Below are 20407 nucleotides of genomic sequence, written 5' to 3'. Positions count from 1 at the left end.
GATGAATAACCTATAACACAAAAACATACACGAGTTTTTAAAGGAAAACATTTTTGCCTGCCGTCTCAAAATAAAATTGGCAAACATGCTGAAGTATATGTTTTTGTATTATAAACCGCCATCACTCGGATCAAAGCATGAAAGCAGTTATTATTTAACATTATGTTTAACTGACACTCGTAATAAATTCAATAATACTGACCTTTCGATGCAAATGATTAGAAACCATGCTTCTACAATCGGTTTGAAAATCCGAAATTAAAAGCTAAACAAAAGACGGTCTGTTTTCTTTTCGTTGTATCTTTATTTTGCCACCGAAAGCGTATACATGTTTGTAGAATTACTCTGTAAATTGATACTTACACATATAATACATACATTTAAAAAAAAGTTTTTCTAATGAAAAGGAACATCCGCTGCATTGTTGTATTGTTGTAGCACAATGGGACATTGTAATTAACAACTTAGTACAATAGAATATTCGAAGTTGATAGAAAAAAAAGAAAAAAATCAGTTGCTTATTTTTCAGTCCTGAAGAAAAACAGCATACAACCCTAGTATGCCTTAATCTACGGACAGTGGTATTTATAGTGAGTACATTAGTGTTGTACTTTTTTTTTTGTTCGTCCACCTTTTGTATCGACAACTTCTCCTAAACTATTAACTGCGTTTCATTGATGTACCAACAATTGAATAATACTACAAATAAATACAAGAAAACAATAAACTGGACAAAAGAAATAAAGTTTGCCTTGTAACAATCCAACATTTCATAACGTAGTCGTTTAGGCCGATTCAGTAGACTTCAATATTTTGATATCGTAGTTACCAGTAAGGCCTGTATTCTTGTAATGTCATTGTGACTCATCTATTTAGTTTTGATTCAATAAAACATTTACGGTTTCCAACATAACAATGAAAATAACAGTTATACATTTATTGCATCCAAAGCGTCTGTCTGGATTTATTTTCATCGGGAACAATCATATCCAAAAACAGTGAAAGCAAAAGATGGTAAGCTACCTACATGTATAGCTATATAACCGAATGAAGCCTAAAGGGAAACCAAAGTCATCTAAGATCAACTTTAAATTAGAAACAAGATAATTACCGTATGATCGATCTTTAGTTGATTTATTAGTTTTACCCAATTGTCTTCCGGGTAATTAACTCTATAGAATCCATATTGTTTTATATTTCCTATAAACCAGCCATTTCCACATTTTACTCTTGGTAAGAAAACTGAAAAAAGTAGTTGGTGTACCAATTAACACGATTTTTACACCCCAATATACAGAAGAAACGACTTTTGTGTTTTTATGAAACATAAATATGGAGCAAGAACATTAATAAAACACTTACCAAAGACATCTAGAGATCATATACGATAGACCATGATTGAAAGGTATCGAAAACCAAGTAGACAGGGTAAGTGTGCTCAGTTTTTAGTTTTCTATGTTGTGTTTTGTATACTTTGGTTTTATTGCCATAGAGTTGTCATACAGTATATTTTCGACACATGAGTTTGACTATCCATTTGGTAGCTTTCGTCTCTCCTTGAACGAGTTTGAATGATTTTTGATTTAGTGTATGAATAAAAATTTTTTTTGAAAAATGTCAATAACAGAAACATAAGAAACTTAATAGTATCATACAAAGATTATCTATTGTTTTAGTAGACTGTTTATGACGTATTTACACTAAATCCATTGAATGATGGACGAGTACTGAATAAAACATTTGTCATTTCGGGACCTTTCATAGCTGACTATGCGGTATGGACTTTGTTCATTGTTGGAGGCCGTATAGTGAGCTATAGTTGTTAATTTCTGTGTCATTTGGTCTATTGTGTAGAGTTGTCTCATTGTCAATCATACCACATCTTTTTTTGATAAATAGACCACAACATGGTCACATAATTATGTACAGAAACAACTATTCGTTTTTTAATATTTTTAAGTATAATTTGTGATAGGTTATTTATTTTGTTTTGAGTTTAATCTGTACATCATTGACATTGTGACTATGAAATCCAGAAGCTAATTTTAGATGTGTTATTGGTCATGCTTTGATCTTTTTCGATTTGTTGAATCCACATTACATAAAAAGACACCATTTATCGAATGTATGACAAGGATGATCTTTCTTTTAGTAGTACACTTACCGTCTCTTCCGTCTTTTCCCATCCATATTATGTCAGCCTCGTTCTTGTTAAAGTCTTTCATTTTTTGGGTTGTGTAAGTGAAAGGTATTTCCCATTTATACCTGGAAAAGAAATATATTGATATAAGTCTCTAATTACTAGTATTGTGTTTAGCATAAAACAGAAATGAAAAAGGAGAGTGTTATCAATACGTTGTTCACCTTCATCCTTCATAGACTTTGCGGCTCGTGCAGATAGCAATAAATGCATTAGGTTTGATAAAAAGACCGTAATTGACCGCGTATCTACCCAACCCTCAAACTCACAAGTGCACTCCTTGGTCAAATGATTGTCATCCATATAGCAATATGCCCGTCGAAAGACACCTGAGATAAACCCCGTTTTTTGTTGGTGATTTTGTTGATCAGTCATTAGTTTATATGTGTTTTGTACACTATTGTTTATGTTTGGTCAATGTTAGTTATGTTTGCATTGTTAAAGACCGTACGGTGACCTATATTTGCTCACATCGACGTCATTTGGTCTCTGATTGGTAGTTATCTCATTGGCAGTCATACCATACCCTTTTTTATTTAATATATATGAAACTTACTCGAACGGTGATGTATATGTTCCAGGATCAGTAGCAGTTTTATCCAGAAGATACCTTGATTGACTCAGTCTTATGCCATGTCCTTTTCTTTCCATGAAAACTGTTGGATAGTTCATTTGCAGCGTCCAGGTGTCCATTATTCCTTTAACATCAAGTGGCTTACCATCAATTATACTTTGCTAAAGTTAAAGGAAAAAAAAACAGTAATTAATAATTATAGGGGTTAAAGTTCTTAATCTACGTTAATTGCTAATTCAAATGAAACGAGTTGAGGACAGAACGTTAGCATATTTGAGTTTGTAAATTTGATAGGTTGAATTGGCAATCCAATAGGTACAAAGTGTGCTTCAAATGATATCAAGCGCATTACAAACAAAAGTAACGTATTATAACTGATTATAAAGTTAACCCTTTGTTGACAAAACAATGACTTAATTGACAAGTGCCGAAAACGGAGCAATATGTCCTTACATTTCCAGATTAACAGTGATCCTAGTAGTAAGTGGTGCCTTTATTTTTTTGCATTACAACCTTTCTCGTTTACTCGTCTTTTGATATGGTTCATCATGAATTGTTATCGGCGATGTAATGTAAACCCCAATTTTTTAACACGCATGACATTGTATATTATATATATAATGATATCACATTCCTATTTTCGTTTCTTAGTATTGACAAAATGTTCATTTTTTTCTTCATTTACTTGGATGCAGGGAAGTGTTCAAACGATGTTTTGAAACAGTATGAACAGCAAATAGATGTTCCTGTAAGCAAAGTTAAAAACAAATGTATTACTTACTGTCCTCAAAGCAACCCATAGATCATCATGGACCATTAAACCGTATGCTCTGTTTCTAATTAATCGCTGAAAAGTAGAAGCATGTGTTATACATACAACATTCAATTAGGAAACTAGGGGTAGGGGGTATGTCTATTATTATTTGATTGCAAATTACTGAAATTAGCAAATCCGATATAACATACATCTGTGAGACTTTTCATTTACTATTTTTTTAAAGTTATTTTTTTTTACAACCAAAGAACAAAGTGCTCGTGGATTAATTTTTCTTCTAATTTCGTCATATTAGGGGTGATAACTTGAATAATCTAGTTTCATTAAGAAATGTACATGAAATGTATCTACTTAGTTTTAAAGCATATTTTCCTTCTTATTTTCTAAAAGTACCCAATAAAAGCTATCTTTTCATATTTAATTTATTTTTAAATTCCATCATTTATTTTTCTTTCAATTCTCAGAAATATTAGAATTCAAATTACTCCGCAATAATTATCAAAACAAAATAACGGTATAAATAAATCAACAGCAAGTACCGAAGTCGATATCTTAATACTATTGGGTAGGTGATTTGCTTCTTAATCTATTTTCATGAAACTTTGCATTTCTGTTGTCATAAATCATAATGAAACTGAGGTTTTATCCTCATCAATCAAAGCTGCTTTAAACAATGGTAGGGTTTTAATGCAATCTCATTAACAATTAATGAGGCTTGCCAGATACTTTGTTAATAGCGTACGGGATTGAACTTATCCAAACGACATATATCGTGCATTCGGCACAACTCTGGTGAATCCGGTGGTCTCCTTTTACAATATCGACCGAAGCCATGAAATCGGTATTGCATGCACTAGTTAAGTATTTTGATCCGAACAGCTCTTTAAAGACTGAAAAATAAAGTATTATGTCATTTTTAGTTTTCAGTAAATTTTCAGACTAATCAACTGGGGTAAATTCAGTACGGTTCAGCTGCTATTTACCTGTACTCATCAAAATCAAAGGAACTATCTGAAATGCTACTGAATAGTACTGAATTGACTGCAACTGAACTGTCGGATCAGAACTGACTTAATCGAAGGGGATAAGTCTGAATGCTGACAGAAAAGCTGAACACGACCGAACAGTTTATTGTTTAGACCTTCAAGATCCTGTTAAGATCCTAATGATCGTTTCAGACTTAAATCTATTTACTGGTGATGTTTATATAAGAGCTTAATATGGCTTACCTGTAGACCTTTTTGGAATGTTGCGTCTCCCAAAATGAATTGCAACATTCTTAAAATAGATCCACCCTAAAAACAAACATACATTTAATTACTAGTAATATAATTCGTCTGACACAAGGAATTTTGATATTATTTTCTTTTGTTCTATACATGTAGTTTTCAGATTACATAATAATATCACGGGTGATGAACGAAAATTTATAAATTACTCCACACATAGATCGCTCTGAGTTATAACATAGCATTAGTGTAACATCTTTATATTAAAACATGGTAAGGTATCTTTGATCTCAGAAATGATTTCATTTATATTCAAAAAACATGTTTCACCCCGCCTCTTTTTGTGCCTGTCCCAAGTCAGGAACCTATAGCCTTTGTTAATCTTGTATCTTTTTTTTAAATTTTGGTTCATTTATATATTTCTGAGTTAAGTGTGACGTCTATTTTCCCTGAATAGTTTACATTATTGCTTAGAGGCAAGCCGAAGCCCGCCTCAGGGTTCGGGATTTTCTCGTTGTGTTGAAGACCCATTGGTGACCTTGGACTTGGTCTGGTTGTTGCCTCTAACACATTCCCCGTTTACATTCTCCGTTTTATTGATACGTACCTTATGGTAGGAAATGGTGTCAAATGTTTGAGATATTTCTTCCGGATTAGAAACAGGGACATATACAGGATGTGAGGAAATTAGGCCATCAAATGCTAAAGCCCTCTGAACACTTTTGATCACAAAATTATCTAGCTACAAAATAAATACAGAGAAATACGGTTTGGTAATACTTTCGGAATATTTTAAGCTGTGATTCAACGAAACTGTGAATATAACTTTTACAAACAGTAAATAGCATAGTTCGAACAAATATAGATGAAAATCTTATGTAAAACTTTGAATATTTTGTTGTCTGTAAAATGTGTGTTACATATCAGCGAGAAGATCACATCTAAATTATTGGTTATTGAAATATTGCAATGGATCGGTTTTAATTTGTAATGATATAATTTAGCAAATTTGATGCAGGCATTCATTATATTTGAGAGACGTTCATTTACATAGCAACAACAATGGTTTTATCAGGTTGGTCTTTTGTTTTATTATGCAGCAAGAAACCGAGTACGACAAACCCAGTTGGTTTTTATTTTTTTTTTTTTCACTTCAAGGGAAATCTTCTCGTGTTTTATTTCAAAATCATATCGTTTAGTGTTCATTTTACTTTTTTAGTGTATTATCCATACAACATCTGACAATGTTGGACAGCTTGCAGCTTAAAGACATTCTGTGACCCGTATTTTTATTATGTTTTTGAAAACTACACGATTTAAACTGTATTTTCGCAAACACGAAACAACACGATTTCAAATATATTTTCGCAACCAATAACATATATAGATGATTTCTTTGAGATCATAAGAAGGATGTGCCTTCCGCTTTTGTACCCTAAGTTTTCACGAACCAACTTGATAAAGTTTTATTTACTTTTCTCGCACTTTCTAGCACTCGATCGATACTGCTGGTTGGCTGCCGTCCTCGGATGTACTAGTATCATCATCTCAAATATCAGTGCATCGGATACTGACATGATTTTAAACAAACTTTTCATTAATGCGGCGTTGTTTAAGAAAAGGTTTCTTTTGAGGCACATAACACATTAAGTATTCAAGTTTTTATACATTCTTCGTTTATTTTTTAATCGGTTTGATGGTGATATTGAATGCAAAAAATCTCTTTGGAAGCACCGAATTCATAAAGTGTTAATTTCACACATTATCTAATGATTTTCTCATCCCTTGGTCATGTTGGAATTTACATAGATAATGTTCATATAATCTGTCATTTAATCCAATATTTCGCAATATTGGTAAACAAATCTAATAATGCTACATGTTTTAACATTATTATTTCTACATCTCTTTTTATACAATGTACTTTTATTTCTATGAAAACTTCAACGACTTCCTTTTCCTGCAGTAACTATTTCGAAAATAATATTATTTAAAGATAAAGTCAAAAGTCAAACAAATAATTCTTAATACTTGGATGACGTTTTATATTGAAAAATCCCTTATTTCGATTTCAAGCACATAAATATAGCTTATCGCTGGCTCTTCAAACTAGATGATGTAATGTTCGTTCAATCTCGCCGAGTTTAAAAGAATTTTAATACTCTGTTAATTACTATTTTGCTCGGCAACGACAATGACGGCATTGACTTTTGGAATGTTAACGTCAGCCCAATCTCAACATACTGTTTTGGAGAAAACCATCTTATTCGAGCAGCTGTTACACAGAGAGAAGATTAAAAAATCTATCAATAACCTCATCAAAGATACCGGTATTAAAATTATGTACCTCAGACGCGCGTTTCGTCTAAAAAAGTCTCATCAGAGACGCTCGAATAAAAAAGGTTGAAAAGGCCAAATAAAGTGTAAACTTGAAGAGCATTGAGGATCCAAAATTTAGAAAGATTTTGTCAAAAAGAGCTAAAAATATTATGAAACCATATGTTTTCAATTGTGATTATTAGAGAGAATTATTGCCTCAAGTATCATACCTTTTTTCATGATAGATTTTGAATCTGTATTAATGATATGTTATGCTCATTATAAGGGTCCTGATGAGATTGAAAGAAATGTAAACAATGAGCAAAAAGTGCAGAAAAAAGGGAGAAAAAAAGAATTCAGAATAGAGAATAATGAGGTGCTTGATATAAAGAATAGATAATAGTGGATTGTTAGATATAACGAAAAGAGAATAATGGGCCAAATATATGAGGAATAGAGAGGTATGGGCTAAAACATTAAAGAATACAGAAATGAATGACCCCCATCCACACCCTTCATTATATAAACTTAATTATTCTTGCAACAGCAGACGATAATAATTAGCACAGATATCTAAGCTGACAACCCTTAATAGCTCTTCATGTCGTATGATCTTATGACCTTTATCGATCAGCCGGCGACCTTAAACTTTTACAGTTATCATCTTTGCTTAACATAATTATTCAAATTAACACAACCTTGCATAAATGATCGACGAACTTCTGTTATCGATCTTAAGTTGGTTTTTACCTGCTACCACAAAACAAAGTATAAGAGGATGTATAATTTGAACACTTCTGCAAACTATTATGTTTGAATGTCAATCGAGTTGCATAAAAAGCGACATTAATACTATATAGTACCCATAAAAACTATGTTGGAAATAACATTTACATCATTCGTAATAATGATTTGATTTTGGCAAAATTTCACCATACTTGGCAAGCATGATATATGGAAGATTCTTACAAATGAGCCTCGTTTCGGTCTAATACAATCGTTGACTCCGAGTGGCTCCTTTTTTAAATTTCTCATCTGTTGACACTTTCAATATAAATACTTTGACACTTTTGGGAATTGATGAAAACAAACCGATTCGAAACTATTTTTTCCGATTTTATCTTGTCTTGAACAATTAACTGAAGGTATTGATAGGTTATCGATCATTCATATGACGACTTGTGTATCGTCAACCAGTATAATCACAGTACATTTACTTTTAAGGGAGATGCATTAATACACAAAAATGGCTTTTCAGTGTTACGCCCATCTCTTTTATACGACCAAACTTAAATGTTGACAGTACAACCAACGTTAAACGCAGGTAGGCCTAGCTTCAAAAACAATATGGTCATCTCTATTATAATCTCTATTATAATGCAAAATAAACAAATCAGTCCATTTTAGTTATCATTTCGATGTAAAATGTCATAAAACAAAAATTACGCGAAACGATGTTATCGTTTTTAGCAACTTAACAATGTATTATATAAGAATTGTTAGTGTTGTTCGGTTACGAGTTGAATATTTTTCGATATTTGAATTGTTTGATTCGAAATTCTTTTTATAACATTGCCAATAGTCTTTGTAATGGTAATAAAGTAGAAATTGCAAGAAACTATATCCTGTTCTACGCATTCATATTTTGCTTTGAAGCAACATCATCGGCAACGTCTTGACAACACATATTGTTGTATGACGTCAGATGAGTGAAATTATCGAGTTTATTTTACATGGGAAATTATGTGTTTTTATTTCATTGTAAAATCTTGATAATTCATTGCAACTTATGTAATAATCTTTTTATTTATTTATTTCTTAAATGCTCCTTAAAGCCTCTTAATCTATATTCTCGTGAGACTTTATGATAAGATCTAATCGAAAGAATAAAATAAAAGACGAATTTGAAATGTTATAGAATAAATGGAGGCGAGAGATACGAAAACGGATATTCAAACTTATAAGTCAAAGAAAAACTGTCAAGATCAAAAAAAGAAACAAAAAAAAACATAAAGACAAACAAGAAATACAAAACATAACATAGAAAACCAAAGACTGAGCAACACTAACCCCACCGGGGATAAGAAGTAATAAAAATAGGTGAACAATGACAAAAAAATGGGACTATGAAAATCGTCATTAGTTGTCCTTAGTTTTATCCAAATATCATTGCACTGTATAGAAACAGTTTTCTGGAATTTGTTTTCATTTGGAAAGATTTCCATCATAACATATGATAAAGAAACATGTGCATTGATTGGTTGGATGACAACAGCAAGGTAAAATAATTTCAAATAAGAAGATTTGGTATTATTGCAAATGAAACTACTCTACATCATAGAACAAATGACCTAGAAGTTAACAAACATTAAGGCCATTTATTGTTTCATTTTTCATTTTTCGTTGACGTTTACTCGGATATTTTATTCACAGGTGGCGACTTGGTGTTGGAATATATTCTCTATAAATGCCATTCCAAGTTGTGCTTACTGGTTATAAGAAAAGACTTGTAACATGGTAAGACACCTGTTTATTGTCTAAATTTTGTCCTTTAAATTTCTGTCGGGCTTTTTATTTGCTTGCTAAATATATTCCTAAGCAGTAGCTGGTAAACGAATATTTCACGTATTGCGTTTAAATAAAAAATTTCATCTATTCCATACAATGAGCTTTTTTGTTGCAGTTTTCCAGATTTATTAACAAAAGGTACAATCCTGCAACAATTTAATCAATTTTCGGCGTATCCATGTGAAATAAAGTGTACAACAACACCAACACAATGATAAAATCTAGGAGACAAAAATTGTAAAATTTTAGAATATTGCGGATAACAAATATCCTTACCAGTTAAAGCAACCTGAGGTAGAATGGCGTTACTAGTAAGGAATGATAGTTTTCAAAAATCTGGACCATTATACATCTAAGACACCAGACATCGTTTGTGGAAAAGTTGTACAGTTATAATTCAATAATCTATAACTTCATCAAAATTAATAAAAAAAAACAAATATTGTTGTTATAATTTTATGTACCTGAACCTGAAGCATTGCAATATTGTATTGAAATAAGATATTTACCGGCAACCAGCTTGGTACTATGAAATCCATTGCAACATGTGCAATATAGTTGGCAAATCCTTCATTTAGCCATAAATCGTCCCACCAAGAGGTTGACACTAAGTTTCCAAACCACTTCAAAATAAAATTTAAATATTTCTTAGATCGTTCAATCAATGAGTGACTATATGATTTAACTGAATACCTTTATAGATGAATTTTTACAAAATACATATTCAAATGATAAAACCTGAAATATTAATGTTTATTTCAGGTACCAGTATTTAAGTCATTTATTAAGTGGAACTCCAATAAACAAGCTACAAGATAAAATAGCTTTTGTGGAAATATGTACATGAAGTGCCTCTAATTTCGTTCCATTTTTTTTTTAAAATAGGCGTTTGCAAGTGAGCCTAATGATTGTATGGAACACGTTATGGTAGATTTGATTTTGTTATGAAATTGGTACAAAACAGACACATATCATTGTTAAAAACGTCAACCGACGTTGTTAACCGATGTTCAAGTCTCAAAGATCGAGAAATCATGGTAACGAACGAATACATAGCGAATTTCATGAAGGCAAAAAAGGAGCGAGATCTGATGCATCCGTTTAGAAACGTTAACATCAGGAATGGTTAAAATGTTTTATAAGATCCTAAAATTAAATGCATTAAACGTTAAAATGAGTACATTCCTTCATAAATTTATATTTAAACATATAAAACACAGTTTAAATGTAGTCTTTAACGACAGGTCCAACATATGGAGCAGGATCTGCTAACTGTTTAGGAGCACATGATATCATCCCAGTTTTTGATAGAGTTCGTGTTATGTGTCCTTTATTGTATATCATGTATAATATAGCCGGTAATAGAAATATTTCGAAATAAACCATAACCGTTAACTAATACTGGTTAAATGGTAATAACCATAGTGTGATCCAAATCAGATTACGACTGAGATAAACGAGGAGTTTTGCATGTTTTAAGAAAGAAAGAATATCATAGGTTTATTTTCTACTTACCACGTGTGACAACTCATGCGATAAAGTCAATGTAACATACTCCTTAAAATATTCTGATGTTTCTAGAGGAACATACGACATGGCCTCCTCTCTCTGGATTATCAGTCCCCAGTTTTCCATTGAACCAATATAGTCTGGAACACCTATTAAATCTTGAAAAAAGAATTAACTGCAAAAAAAGTGCAAATTAACACGTCAGAAACGTGTCATGCTACCAAAAAAAGTGTCGTTTGAGAAGATATATTATCACAAAACAAAATACACAAGACAATAACGTGGGCAAACCACAACCACAACAAACACCAGAAGAAAAAACATCCACGTTAATGTTTTGATGCCAAATTGATGGGTGCTCTTATTTGAAGATTCCGAAAAAAATCTAACAAACATAATGTGTAAGAATATAAAAGTATTAGGTAAACATAAAGTTGATGAGCATATGTTGATGACGGTATTGAAAGCAATTGTAGCAAGCTGTGTGCTTAGTTCCCCTAAAGCATATATGGAAAATTTCATACATGGGTTAACAAAAAGCTGATCAGCGATGAATCTAATACCGCATCCCACCGCAGAGGATGTGCACATGAAGCCTAATAACTTATTTCAGAAAGGTCTTATTTGTAGTTCCCAAGACAAAAAAGAGAAATTTGTCATACATACTCAGTATGTATATAAATGAAAAACATTCTGTAAGCAAATAGCTAATGAGATATAAATCTGAAAGCATTGTACAGTATCTCATTCTCAAATGAAACCTGATACCAGATTTCAGGAAAGTCTTAGAATCGTTTATGAAAACAAACTGCGACGGAAATGAGAAAGGACAGAAATATGGGTACACCGACGGTCAGACAGGGGTAACACCAGATCAAATGAAAATAGTGTGACATATATATTTAAAAAAACAAAATAGGGACCTTGATAGAACCAAAACGAATGATTAAGTACATCATAAAAGGTAATTCCCTTTGTGGGTAATATGTTATATTCTTGCATTTTATATAGGTTACTAGCATTACAAAAAAATATCAAACTGAATTACTGACGTAAAATTACGTGTAAGTGACACTAATATTATTAACATTACTTTTTTCATAATTTGAGTTTGCTTTTTTTTCGACCCAAATTTTGTTCTACTCCTAAAAAAATATTCTTAGCCGAGTAGCAACAAATACTTAAAGGTTGGATAAATATATAAGACATTTTGTCTTAAAACAATGGTTAGTGTATTACAAAAAAAAATGTTCGTTTATATATATCAAACATATCCTGACCTAAATCCAGATTTATAGGAATAAAATGCAAATTTCCAATGTCTATAGAAATAGAACGCATGTTTAATGAACTGAATGTTACGGTTACTTCTTAGAAAGAGAAAAAACCAGCTAGCAGTATCCTTTAACTTTACTTTCCGCTATAAAGATGATGGTATCTCACTAAATTATTCAAAATTTGGTGACTATTTTGAATGCATCTATCCTATCGAACTTGCGATAAAGGATACAACAGGCCTAATATATTGACTAACATCTAAAAATTGACAATGAGCGTCGGTTGAAAAAAAAATTTCTGACAAAAGAGATGAGTTCAGCTTCCCAATTGTGATTTTTCCATTTCTATGTAGCAACATTCCAGCAGCGCCGGCATACGGAGTATATATTTCCAAATTCATACGATATTCCCGTGCTTGTATTTCCTATCATGATTTCCCTAATAGAGGGTTGCTGCTACCAAGGAAGCAATTAAACCAAGAGTTCTAGATGGTGAAGTCGAAATCATCCCTTCATAAATTTTAATTAAAAAATGTTGTGATAATATTGTGATAATAACGTAACATTTTCGTTTGCATATACATCTTACCTTGTTTATGAAGCGGAAATGGATTATACCTCTCATCTTTTTTAGAATTATAACAAATGTTTAAGTGGGTACGGAAACGTAAGGGAGTAAACTCTTTGACAATCTTGTTATGTTTAACCCCACCACATTCTGTATGTATGTACTTGTCCCAAGTCAGGAGCCTGTAATTCAGTAGTTTGTTGCCGTGTAACATATTTGTATTTCGTTCTTTTTTTTGTAAGTAAAAGATAAACTGACAAGATAAAAAAAAGAAACAAAAACAACCAAAAGACAAACAAGAATTGCAAAACACATAGAAAACCAAAGTCTGAGCAACATTAACCCCACCAAACACCGGGGATAAGAAGTAATAAAAATATGTAAACAATGACAAAACAATGGGACTATGAAAATCGTCATTAGTTGTCCTTAGTTTTATCCAAATATCATTACACTGTATAGAAACAGTTTTCTGGAATTTGTTTTCATTTGGAAAGATTTGCATCATAACATATGAGATAGAAACATGTGCATTGATTGGTTGGATGACAACAGCAAGGTAAAATAAATTTCAAATAAAAAGATTTGGTATTATTGCAAATTTACACCATACAACAAATGACCAAGAAGTTAACAACCATAAAGCCATTTATTGTTTCATTTTTATTTTTTTGTTGACGTTTACTCGGATATTTTTTTCATAGGTGGCGACTTAGTGTTGGAATATATTCTCTATAAATGCCATTCCAAGTTGTGCTTACTGATTATAAGAAAAGACTTGTAACATGGTAAAGACACCTGTTTATTGTCTAAATTTTGTCCTTTAAATGTACATTAAATAGGCCGTTAGTTTTCTCGTTTCAATTGTTTTACATTTGTCATTTCGGGGCCTTTTATAGCTGACTATGCGGTATGGACTTTGCTCATTGTTGAAGACCGTACGATGACCTATAGTTGTTAATTTCTGTGTCATTTGGTTTCTTGTGAAGAGTTGTCTCATTTGCAATCATTCCACATCTTCTTTTTTATATCGTAGACATATACCTCTCATCTTATTTAGAAAGCGTAAATTGACTCGTATATATATACCTCTCATAATGTTTAGGAGGCGGAAATTGATTCGTATACATATACCTCTCATCTGGTTTAGGAAGCGGAAATTGATTCGTATACATATACCTCTCACCTTGTTTCAAGAGCGGAAATGGATTCGTATACATATACCTCTCACCTTGTTTAGGAAGCATGAATGGATAATTAAAATATTCTTCATAGAAAGTCAGAACTCTGCCACCAACGTCTGAAACGTATGTTGTTTGATCGATTGCTTCTCGACGAGTCCAAACTCTGAACTGATATAAAATGAATACTTGTTTAGAATTATATGTTTAACCATTTTTCTCCTTTTTGGGGTTTTTAGCTTTTCGTCGTTTGTATTAAGTTTTGGTTTTCAATGTGTTGGCCTCAAGCATCTTTGCATCGGTATTGTATCGTTGTAACAGAGTGGTATAATTGTTATTATGTAATCCTGTTGTAAAATTGCAAAAATAAAATATTGAGATATAGGCCAAACGTTTCACACAAAAAATATTACAAAAGTCTGATACAAAGATGTTATGATGGTAATTTCTACAAATTCGTCTTTGATAAGTTAAGAATTACAACAAATGTTTATGTGGGTACAGAAACTTAAGGGAGTTAACTCTTTAACCATCAGCTGAACGTGTTAATCACATACTATTAGTAAAGAAAATCAAGATAATTAATGATAACAATTAGTGTTTGACAAACTGCTATATTTTCCACTGAAATTATTCCTGTGAACATTTCTTGAGTTTTTTACATTTTGTAAACCAGTCGAAGTAAATATTTTTTTAAAAATTTTATGATAATTAAACGAGGCAAATCTGTTTTAGACAAATTGTTGGGTTTCCTCTTGAGCAGAAATTCATGAAAGTAGCATTAGTTTCCGTATATCAAATACAGAAAAAGACAATTGACTCTCTATAGAACGTAGTTTAAATGTCCTTTTTATAATCATTTCATATAAAAAAATAGATTCTATCTCACTGCTTGTAACTCTTAAATCACAAAAGTGTGAAAAGGTACACTACAATCGTTATCGTTCCGATGTTTCCATACCCTTTTAACTCTTTTTTTGCTCCGTTTTAGTGTTTTATATCGTGTTTTAGCGACCGTTGTTTTTAAGAAACACCATCTGCTTACCCTTTTCGGAGTACATAAGAAAACCCTCGGGTATCGTTGGGGCTCATATTGTCTAGTCTAAAGTATTCTATATAGTCTGTTGTAGAACTTTATTTCTGCTGTCGTCGTTTTTCGTTCTGTGACATGATTTCGTCGATCGATCATTTTATGACTTACTAGTTTTGAATCTCCACTGGGAATAGTCGCTTCTTTTGAAATCGCAAAATAAAAATTAAAGCTCATATTGAATTTATGACATCTTTCTGTTATATCAACGTTTTTATTGAGATAATCGATTATTGATAAAATACAATACGTTAAAAGGACCATGAGGTATGAATTAAAATATGGTTTTTGTGGGTTTTTAAACATTTATTAAAGCAGAATTTTAAAATTATATTCAATACTGGCAGCCAGTTTGGTTCAATTACGTCAAAATAATCAAATTCATATCGTTCATGTATAATTTACTTGCAGGTCAATAATTCACCCTCGTTTTAATCAATATTCGTGCAACTTTTATGTTGACTGTTAGTTGAGATTGGATACGCATGTGTTTAGCAAGTCGTTTGTTATTTAAAAAGAAAAGAATGTTAACATTGAACAGTGAAACAAAGTGTCACCAGGAATAATCATTGTTACACTCAACCTGAATAACATTGTCACATTTCGCACTTCAATCCAGTAAAAGTCATGGAAGTCGAACACTACCTTAATACTACTCGGCACGTCAGTGTCTACATGAATTATCATTGATTTATTGTGTGGTCATATTTCTTTTTTAAAGCGAGATGCATTGTAACTTAAAATACAAATCAACTGTTGACAACACTTTGAACAATTCGAAATACTAAGGACTGTTTTCCCAAGGAATAGATTATTTTAGCTTTCTTTGGCAATATCAGAATTTCGGCTCCTCAATGCTCTAAATTTCGTACTTTAGTTTGATTTTTTAAATTTGTTAACTCACTCTTCACAGATGAGTCTTTTGTAGACGAAACGCTCGTCTGGCGTACAACATCCTGGTATCTATGATAAGTTTATTCAACATTCCACTTAACTGAATTTATACAGATATTTATCATCATTCACGTACAGGAACGGCAGAATGAACTGATAATTATGTTGGATTATAAGAGTGTTGACACATTACAGAAATACTTACTAATACATTAGTTGGAGTTATGACTTCTTTGGATATGAAATCACAAACAACAAAAGCTAATAACTGAGTTGACATCAACGGTGTAACTGCATAATGATCAGCCACCCAGTCTTTTCCTCTTGAAAAAAATAAACAAAAGCGGAATTAATTTTAAAAAACACGTTTGAGAAAAAATGTATTAGAACTATTTCATTTTAGAACATAAGATTTTTTTTTACGAATTTTTAACGCGAAAGACAACTTTGAGTTATAACTGTTATTTTGGTCCATAGTTGCAAAGCTAATTGTCTATACCAATTTTTACGTAGTTGATTAGTCTGAAAATAAACTGATAGACTGAATATGACTGCGTGATTTATTGTTCAGTCTTTAAAGATCAACATGATTCAGATCAAATTTGTTTAACTAGTGTATGCGAATATACTCAGCGATTGCCTCTCCGATTTCTGATTTCTGCACCACGAATAGCAGTTATAAAAAAGTTATTCGCCGATGACTATTAGACTTTCCTTCCGGCACAGTAAAGGGGATGGGCAATATGTTAATGTCTTTGCTTACAATTTGAAAACCGCTTGGTTTCGGGGGGAAAACTTGTCAATAAAAACGTTAGAAAAATTAAATTTCCATTTTCCTTAAGAGAAAATGATTTTTTTTATAATAACAAAAAAGGTGGAAGCTAGCTAAGTGAGAGTCAATAGTTGGAAACAAAAGGTGGCAGATACATTGTACTGAGGTCCATTCAAAGGATAAAGTCCAAGTGAGAACGATCATATTACGTCAATGCATACAAATGACGGAAGACAAAACAACAAATTACAAGTCAATGCATACAAATGGCGAAGACAAAACATCAAACTACAAGTCAATGCATACAAATGACGAAGACAAAACAACAAACTACAAGTCAATGCATACACATGGCGAAGACAAAACAACAAACTACACGTCAATGCATACAAATGGCGAAGACAAAACAACAAACTACAAGTCAATGTATACAAATGGCGAAGACAAAACAACAAACTACAAGTCAATGCATACAAATGGCGAAGACAAAACAACAAACTACAAGTCAATGCATACAAATGGCGAAGACAAAACAACAAACTACAAGTCAATGCATACAAATGACGAAGACAAAACAACAAACTACAAGTCAATGCATACAAATGGCGAAGACAAAACAACAAACTACAAGTCAATGCATACAAATGGCGAAGACAAAACAACAAACTACAAGTCAATAAACACAAATGACGAAGACAAAACAACAAACTACAAGTCAATGCATACAAATGGCGAAGACAAAACAACAAACTACAAGTCAATAAACACAAATGACGAAGACAAAACAACAAACTACAAGTCAATGCATACAAATGGCGAAGACAAAACAACAAACTACAAGTCAATGCATACAAATGGCGAAGACAAAACAACAAACTACAAGTCAATGCATACAAATGACGAAGACAAAACAACAAACTACAAGTCAATGCATACAAATGGCGAAGACAAAACAACAAACTACAAGTCAATGCATACAAATGGCGAAGACAAAACAACAAACTACAAGTCAATGCATACAAATGACGAAGACAAAACAACAAACTACAAGTCAATGCATACAAATGGCGAAGACAAAACAACAAACTACAAGTCAATAAACACAAATGACGAAGACAAAACAACAAACTACAAGTCAATACGTAAAATTGTCGAAGACAAAACAACAAACTACAAGTCAATGCATACCTAAAATAGATACTGAGCTATACGAAGCCAAAACAACAAACTACAAGTCAATACGTAAAATTGTCGAAGACAAAACAACAAACTACAAGTCAATGCATACATAAAATAGATACTGATCTATACGAAGCCCACCAAAAACTGCAGTCGATCTATCTATTGTATGTGTACCACGTGGTATATATGAATCGACATTATCAGAGGCGGATTTAGGAGGGCCCTCCTTTTGTAGAAAAAAATTGGTTAATTATATAGGTAATCACCAAAGCATGACTGGAGCTGGCCCCCTCTTAGACAGTCAGTAGGCTCCCTTTATGAAAATGTTTGGATCCGCCACTGATTATCTATTTTTGAAGGTTACATTCTGTTGTTTGTCTACTGTGACGATTAGCATATATCGTGTTTTCTTTTACAGAAATATTAAAGAATAATAACTTACAAGTCTTGGGATAGGATTTGTTTCATGTTTGACAATGAAATCATGTGTTTTTTCCTGAAAAGAGTCACATTGAATCTCGCTTTAATTGCAGGTTCGTCGAAACACGGGAAGACTTTTCTTGCATGTGTTGGCTGCATATGTGTCTGGGCAACATAACTGAAAAATACACAATGAAACAGTAAATGTTTTTTATTGAAAATACTAAAACAACTTTTAATTTGATTAGTTCTTAGAATATATTTACCTACGGAAAAATAATATATCATCATGATGACGATTCAAAATGGTTACTCTCAAGTCAAAACGAAATTTTTCTCTTAGTGGTGATTGTTATGCAATCATATGAGGCAGTATATAACTCAATCAGAAGTGTTATTCATTACACATTATATACACGCTCGTCTGGGACTTTATCGATCTTTGATTTTTTTCTTGCAGTCTATACTGTTCACATATCTTATTTCTACTTACATTGTTTCATTTCCACGTTGGTATGATGTTTGAAAAAATCCAGACAGTTCAGAAAGTAAAAGTCCACCGAACTCAATAAAAACGGAATAGTTCGACCCGCTCATTAATTGTGTATTTGATTTCAAAATAAGGAACTGATTGACAGCATCAAATTCTATTGTAGGGATAATTGTATTTTGTCCAGGTGCCATTGGTGTTATCTTCACAGAACTTGTCACAAAGAAAAGCTTATGACTGTGTAGAACGATTTCGTTTGTTGACCGCCTACACTCCATACTAATTTTAACTCTTCCTTCGAAATAGAAGTCTGATGCATTTGTTTCATATATATAAGGTACTAGTTGAAGTTCATATAAAAATGGATATAGATTGAGCGGTAAACGAATACTTCGCCCACCACCAGCCGGCGTTGAAGATCCAGGTTCAGGTATTGTAGGTGTGGTTGTAGCTGGAGGAGAGGTATGTTTCCCTTGTCTATAGCTACCATATTGTGTCTTTTTACTATCTGCAAAAAATCATTTTCTTGTCATGTATATGTATTAAGTTTTTTGAAAATAGTTGTCCCTTGTCTATGTTCAAAGGTGTTGTTCTGACTTTCAACAGATAGTTTATCCCTTTAAAAATTGTACAAACGCCACTACGAGTTGATTGACTGTTATGGAATATCTATTTCACAGATGACAGCGGATATGTTCCAATTGTAGCCACTAATCCCGTCCTCGAATGTGACATACCGAATTAGACTTATTACGTATAAGAAGTTAAAAATAAGGGTACAGAAACTAGTCTCAAAATCGGATGTTGTTATCCATTTCAGCCAGTCACTGTGTTGCTCTGCAGTATGTCCGTTAATAATAGTGTTTTGAGGCCCACGCGTCCAAGGTTTGTAATTCAAAGTAAAGATATACAGTTTAACTTATTGTTTTGAAGTTTGAATATCTGCAATTGAAATATATAATCGAAATACACATTAAAAGGTCATTTTGAGTTTTGAATTGAAGTTTATAGTTTCATCTAGACTACATGTTTTGTATAAAATGTGGACCAAGTTTAAGTCTTGACATTCAATGAAAGGTATAGGTAAGAACTCACTTCATTTGTTTAAATACAGCGTGGAGTGTTTATTCTAAATAAGTATGTGGCTAATTTTTATTGTATTCAAGGTCTTACAGAAGTTCCCAAAATAATGAACTCATTTTTATTTCTTACTTTTCAATGTATAGTTGAACAATAACTTTTAACTTAGGCTTTATATAAAGATTCTTATACTATGTAAGACATCATATCACACCATACATGTTGTAACAATTACATATTGTAATGTTCTTCATTCCAAGAAAACCCCTACTATTTAGA

The 20407-nt window shown here is 32.2% G+C and overlaps 1 protein-coding gene across 1 annotated transcript; it reads right to left on the bottom strand.

Moving 5' to 3' along the window:
* Positions 1–660: 660 nt before the first annotated feature.
* LOC127722302 (aminopeptidase N-like) lies at positions 661–20148 on the bottom strand. The gene is made up of 13 exons (XM_052229192.1): positions 20144–20148; positions 18581–18736; positions 16390–16507; positions 14251–14371; positions 11181–11332; positions 10175–10288; positions 5386–5520; positions 4779–4844; positions 3556–3621; positions 2757–2935; positions 2165–2265; positions 1148–1242; positions 661–699 (listed from the first exon to the last, which is right to left on the bottom strand). Exons 1-13 carry the CDS (start codon positions 20146–20148, stop codon positions 661–663), a joined length of 1347 nt encoding a protein of 448 aa, XP_052085152.1.
* Positions 20149–20407: the final 259 nt, after the last annotated feature.

Source organism: Mytilus californianus, unplaced genomic scaffold (genome assembly GCF_021869535.1).
Source record: "Mytilus californianus isolate M0D057914Y unplaced genomic scaffold, xbMytCali1.0.p SCAF_12, whole genome shotgun sequence".
Taxonomy (NCBI): Eukaryota; Metazoa; Mollusca; class Bivalvia; order Mytilida; family Mytilidae; genus Mytilus; species Mytilus californianus.
This window is presented reverse-complemented; position numbering and strand designations above follow the sequence as displayed.

Bases quoted from the DNA above. Each gene is read 5' to 3' on its own strand.
- LOC127722302 (XM_052229192.1), bottom strand. The intron at 16,508-18,580 runs GTAAGTTATTAT...ATTTTTTTCAAG, and splicing joins CAAATCCTATCCCAAGACTT to AGGAAAAGACTGGGTGGCTG. The intron at 5,521-10,174 runs GTAAATATCTTA...TTTATTTTGTAG, and splicing joins TAGTACCAAGCTGGTTGCCG to CTAGATAATTTTGTGATCAA.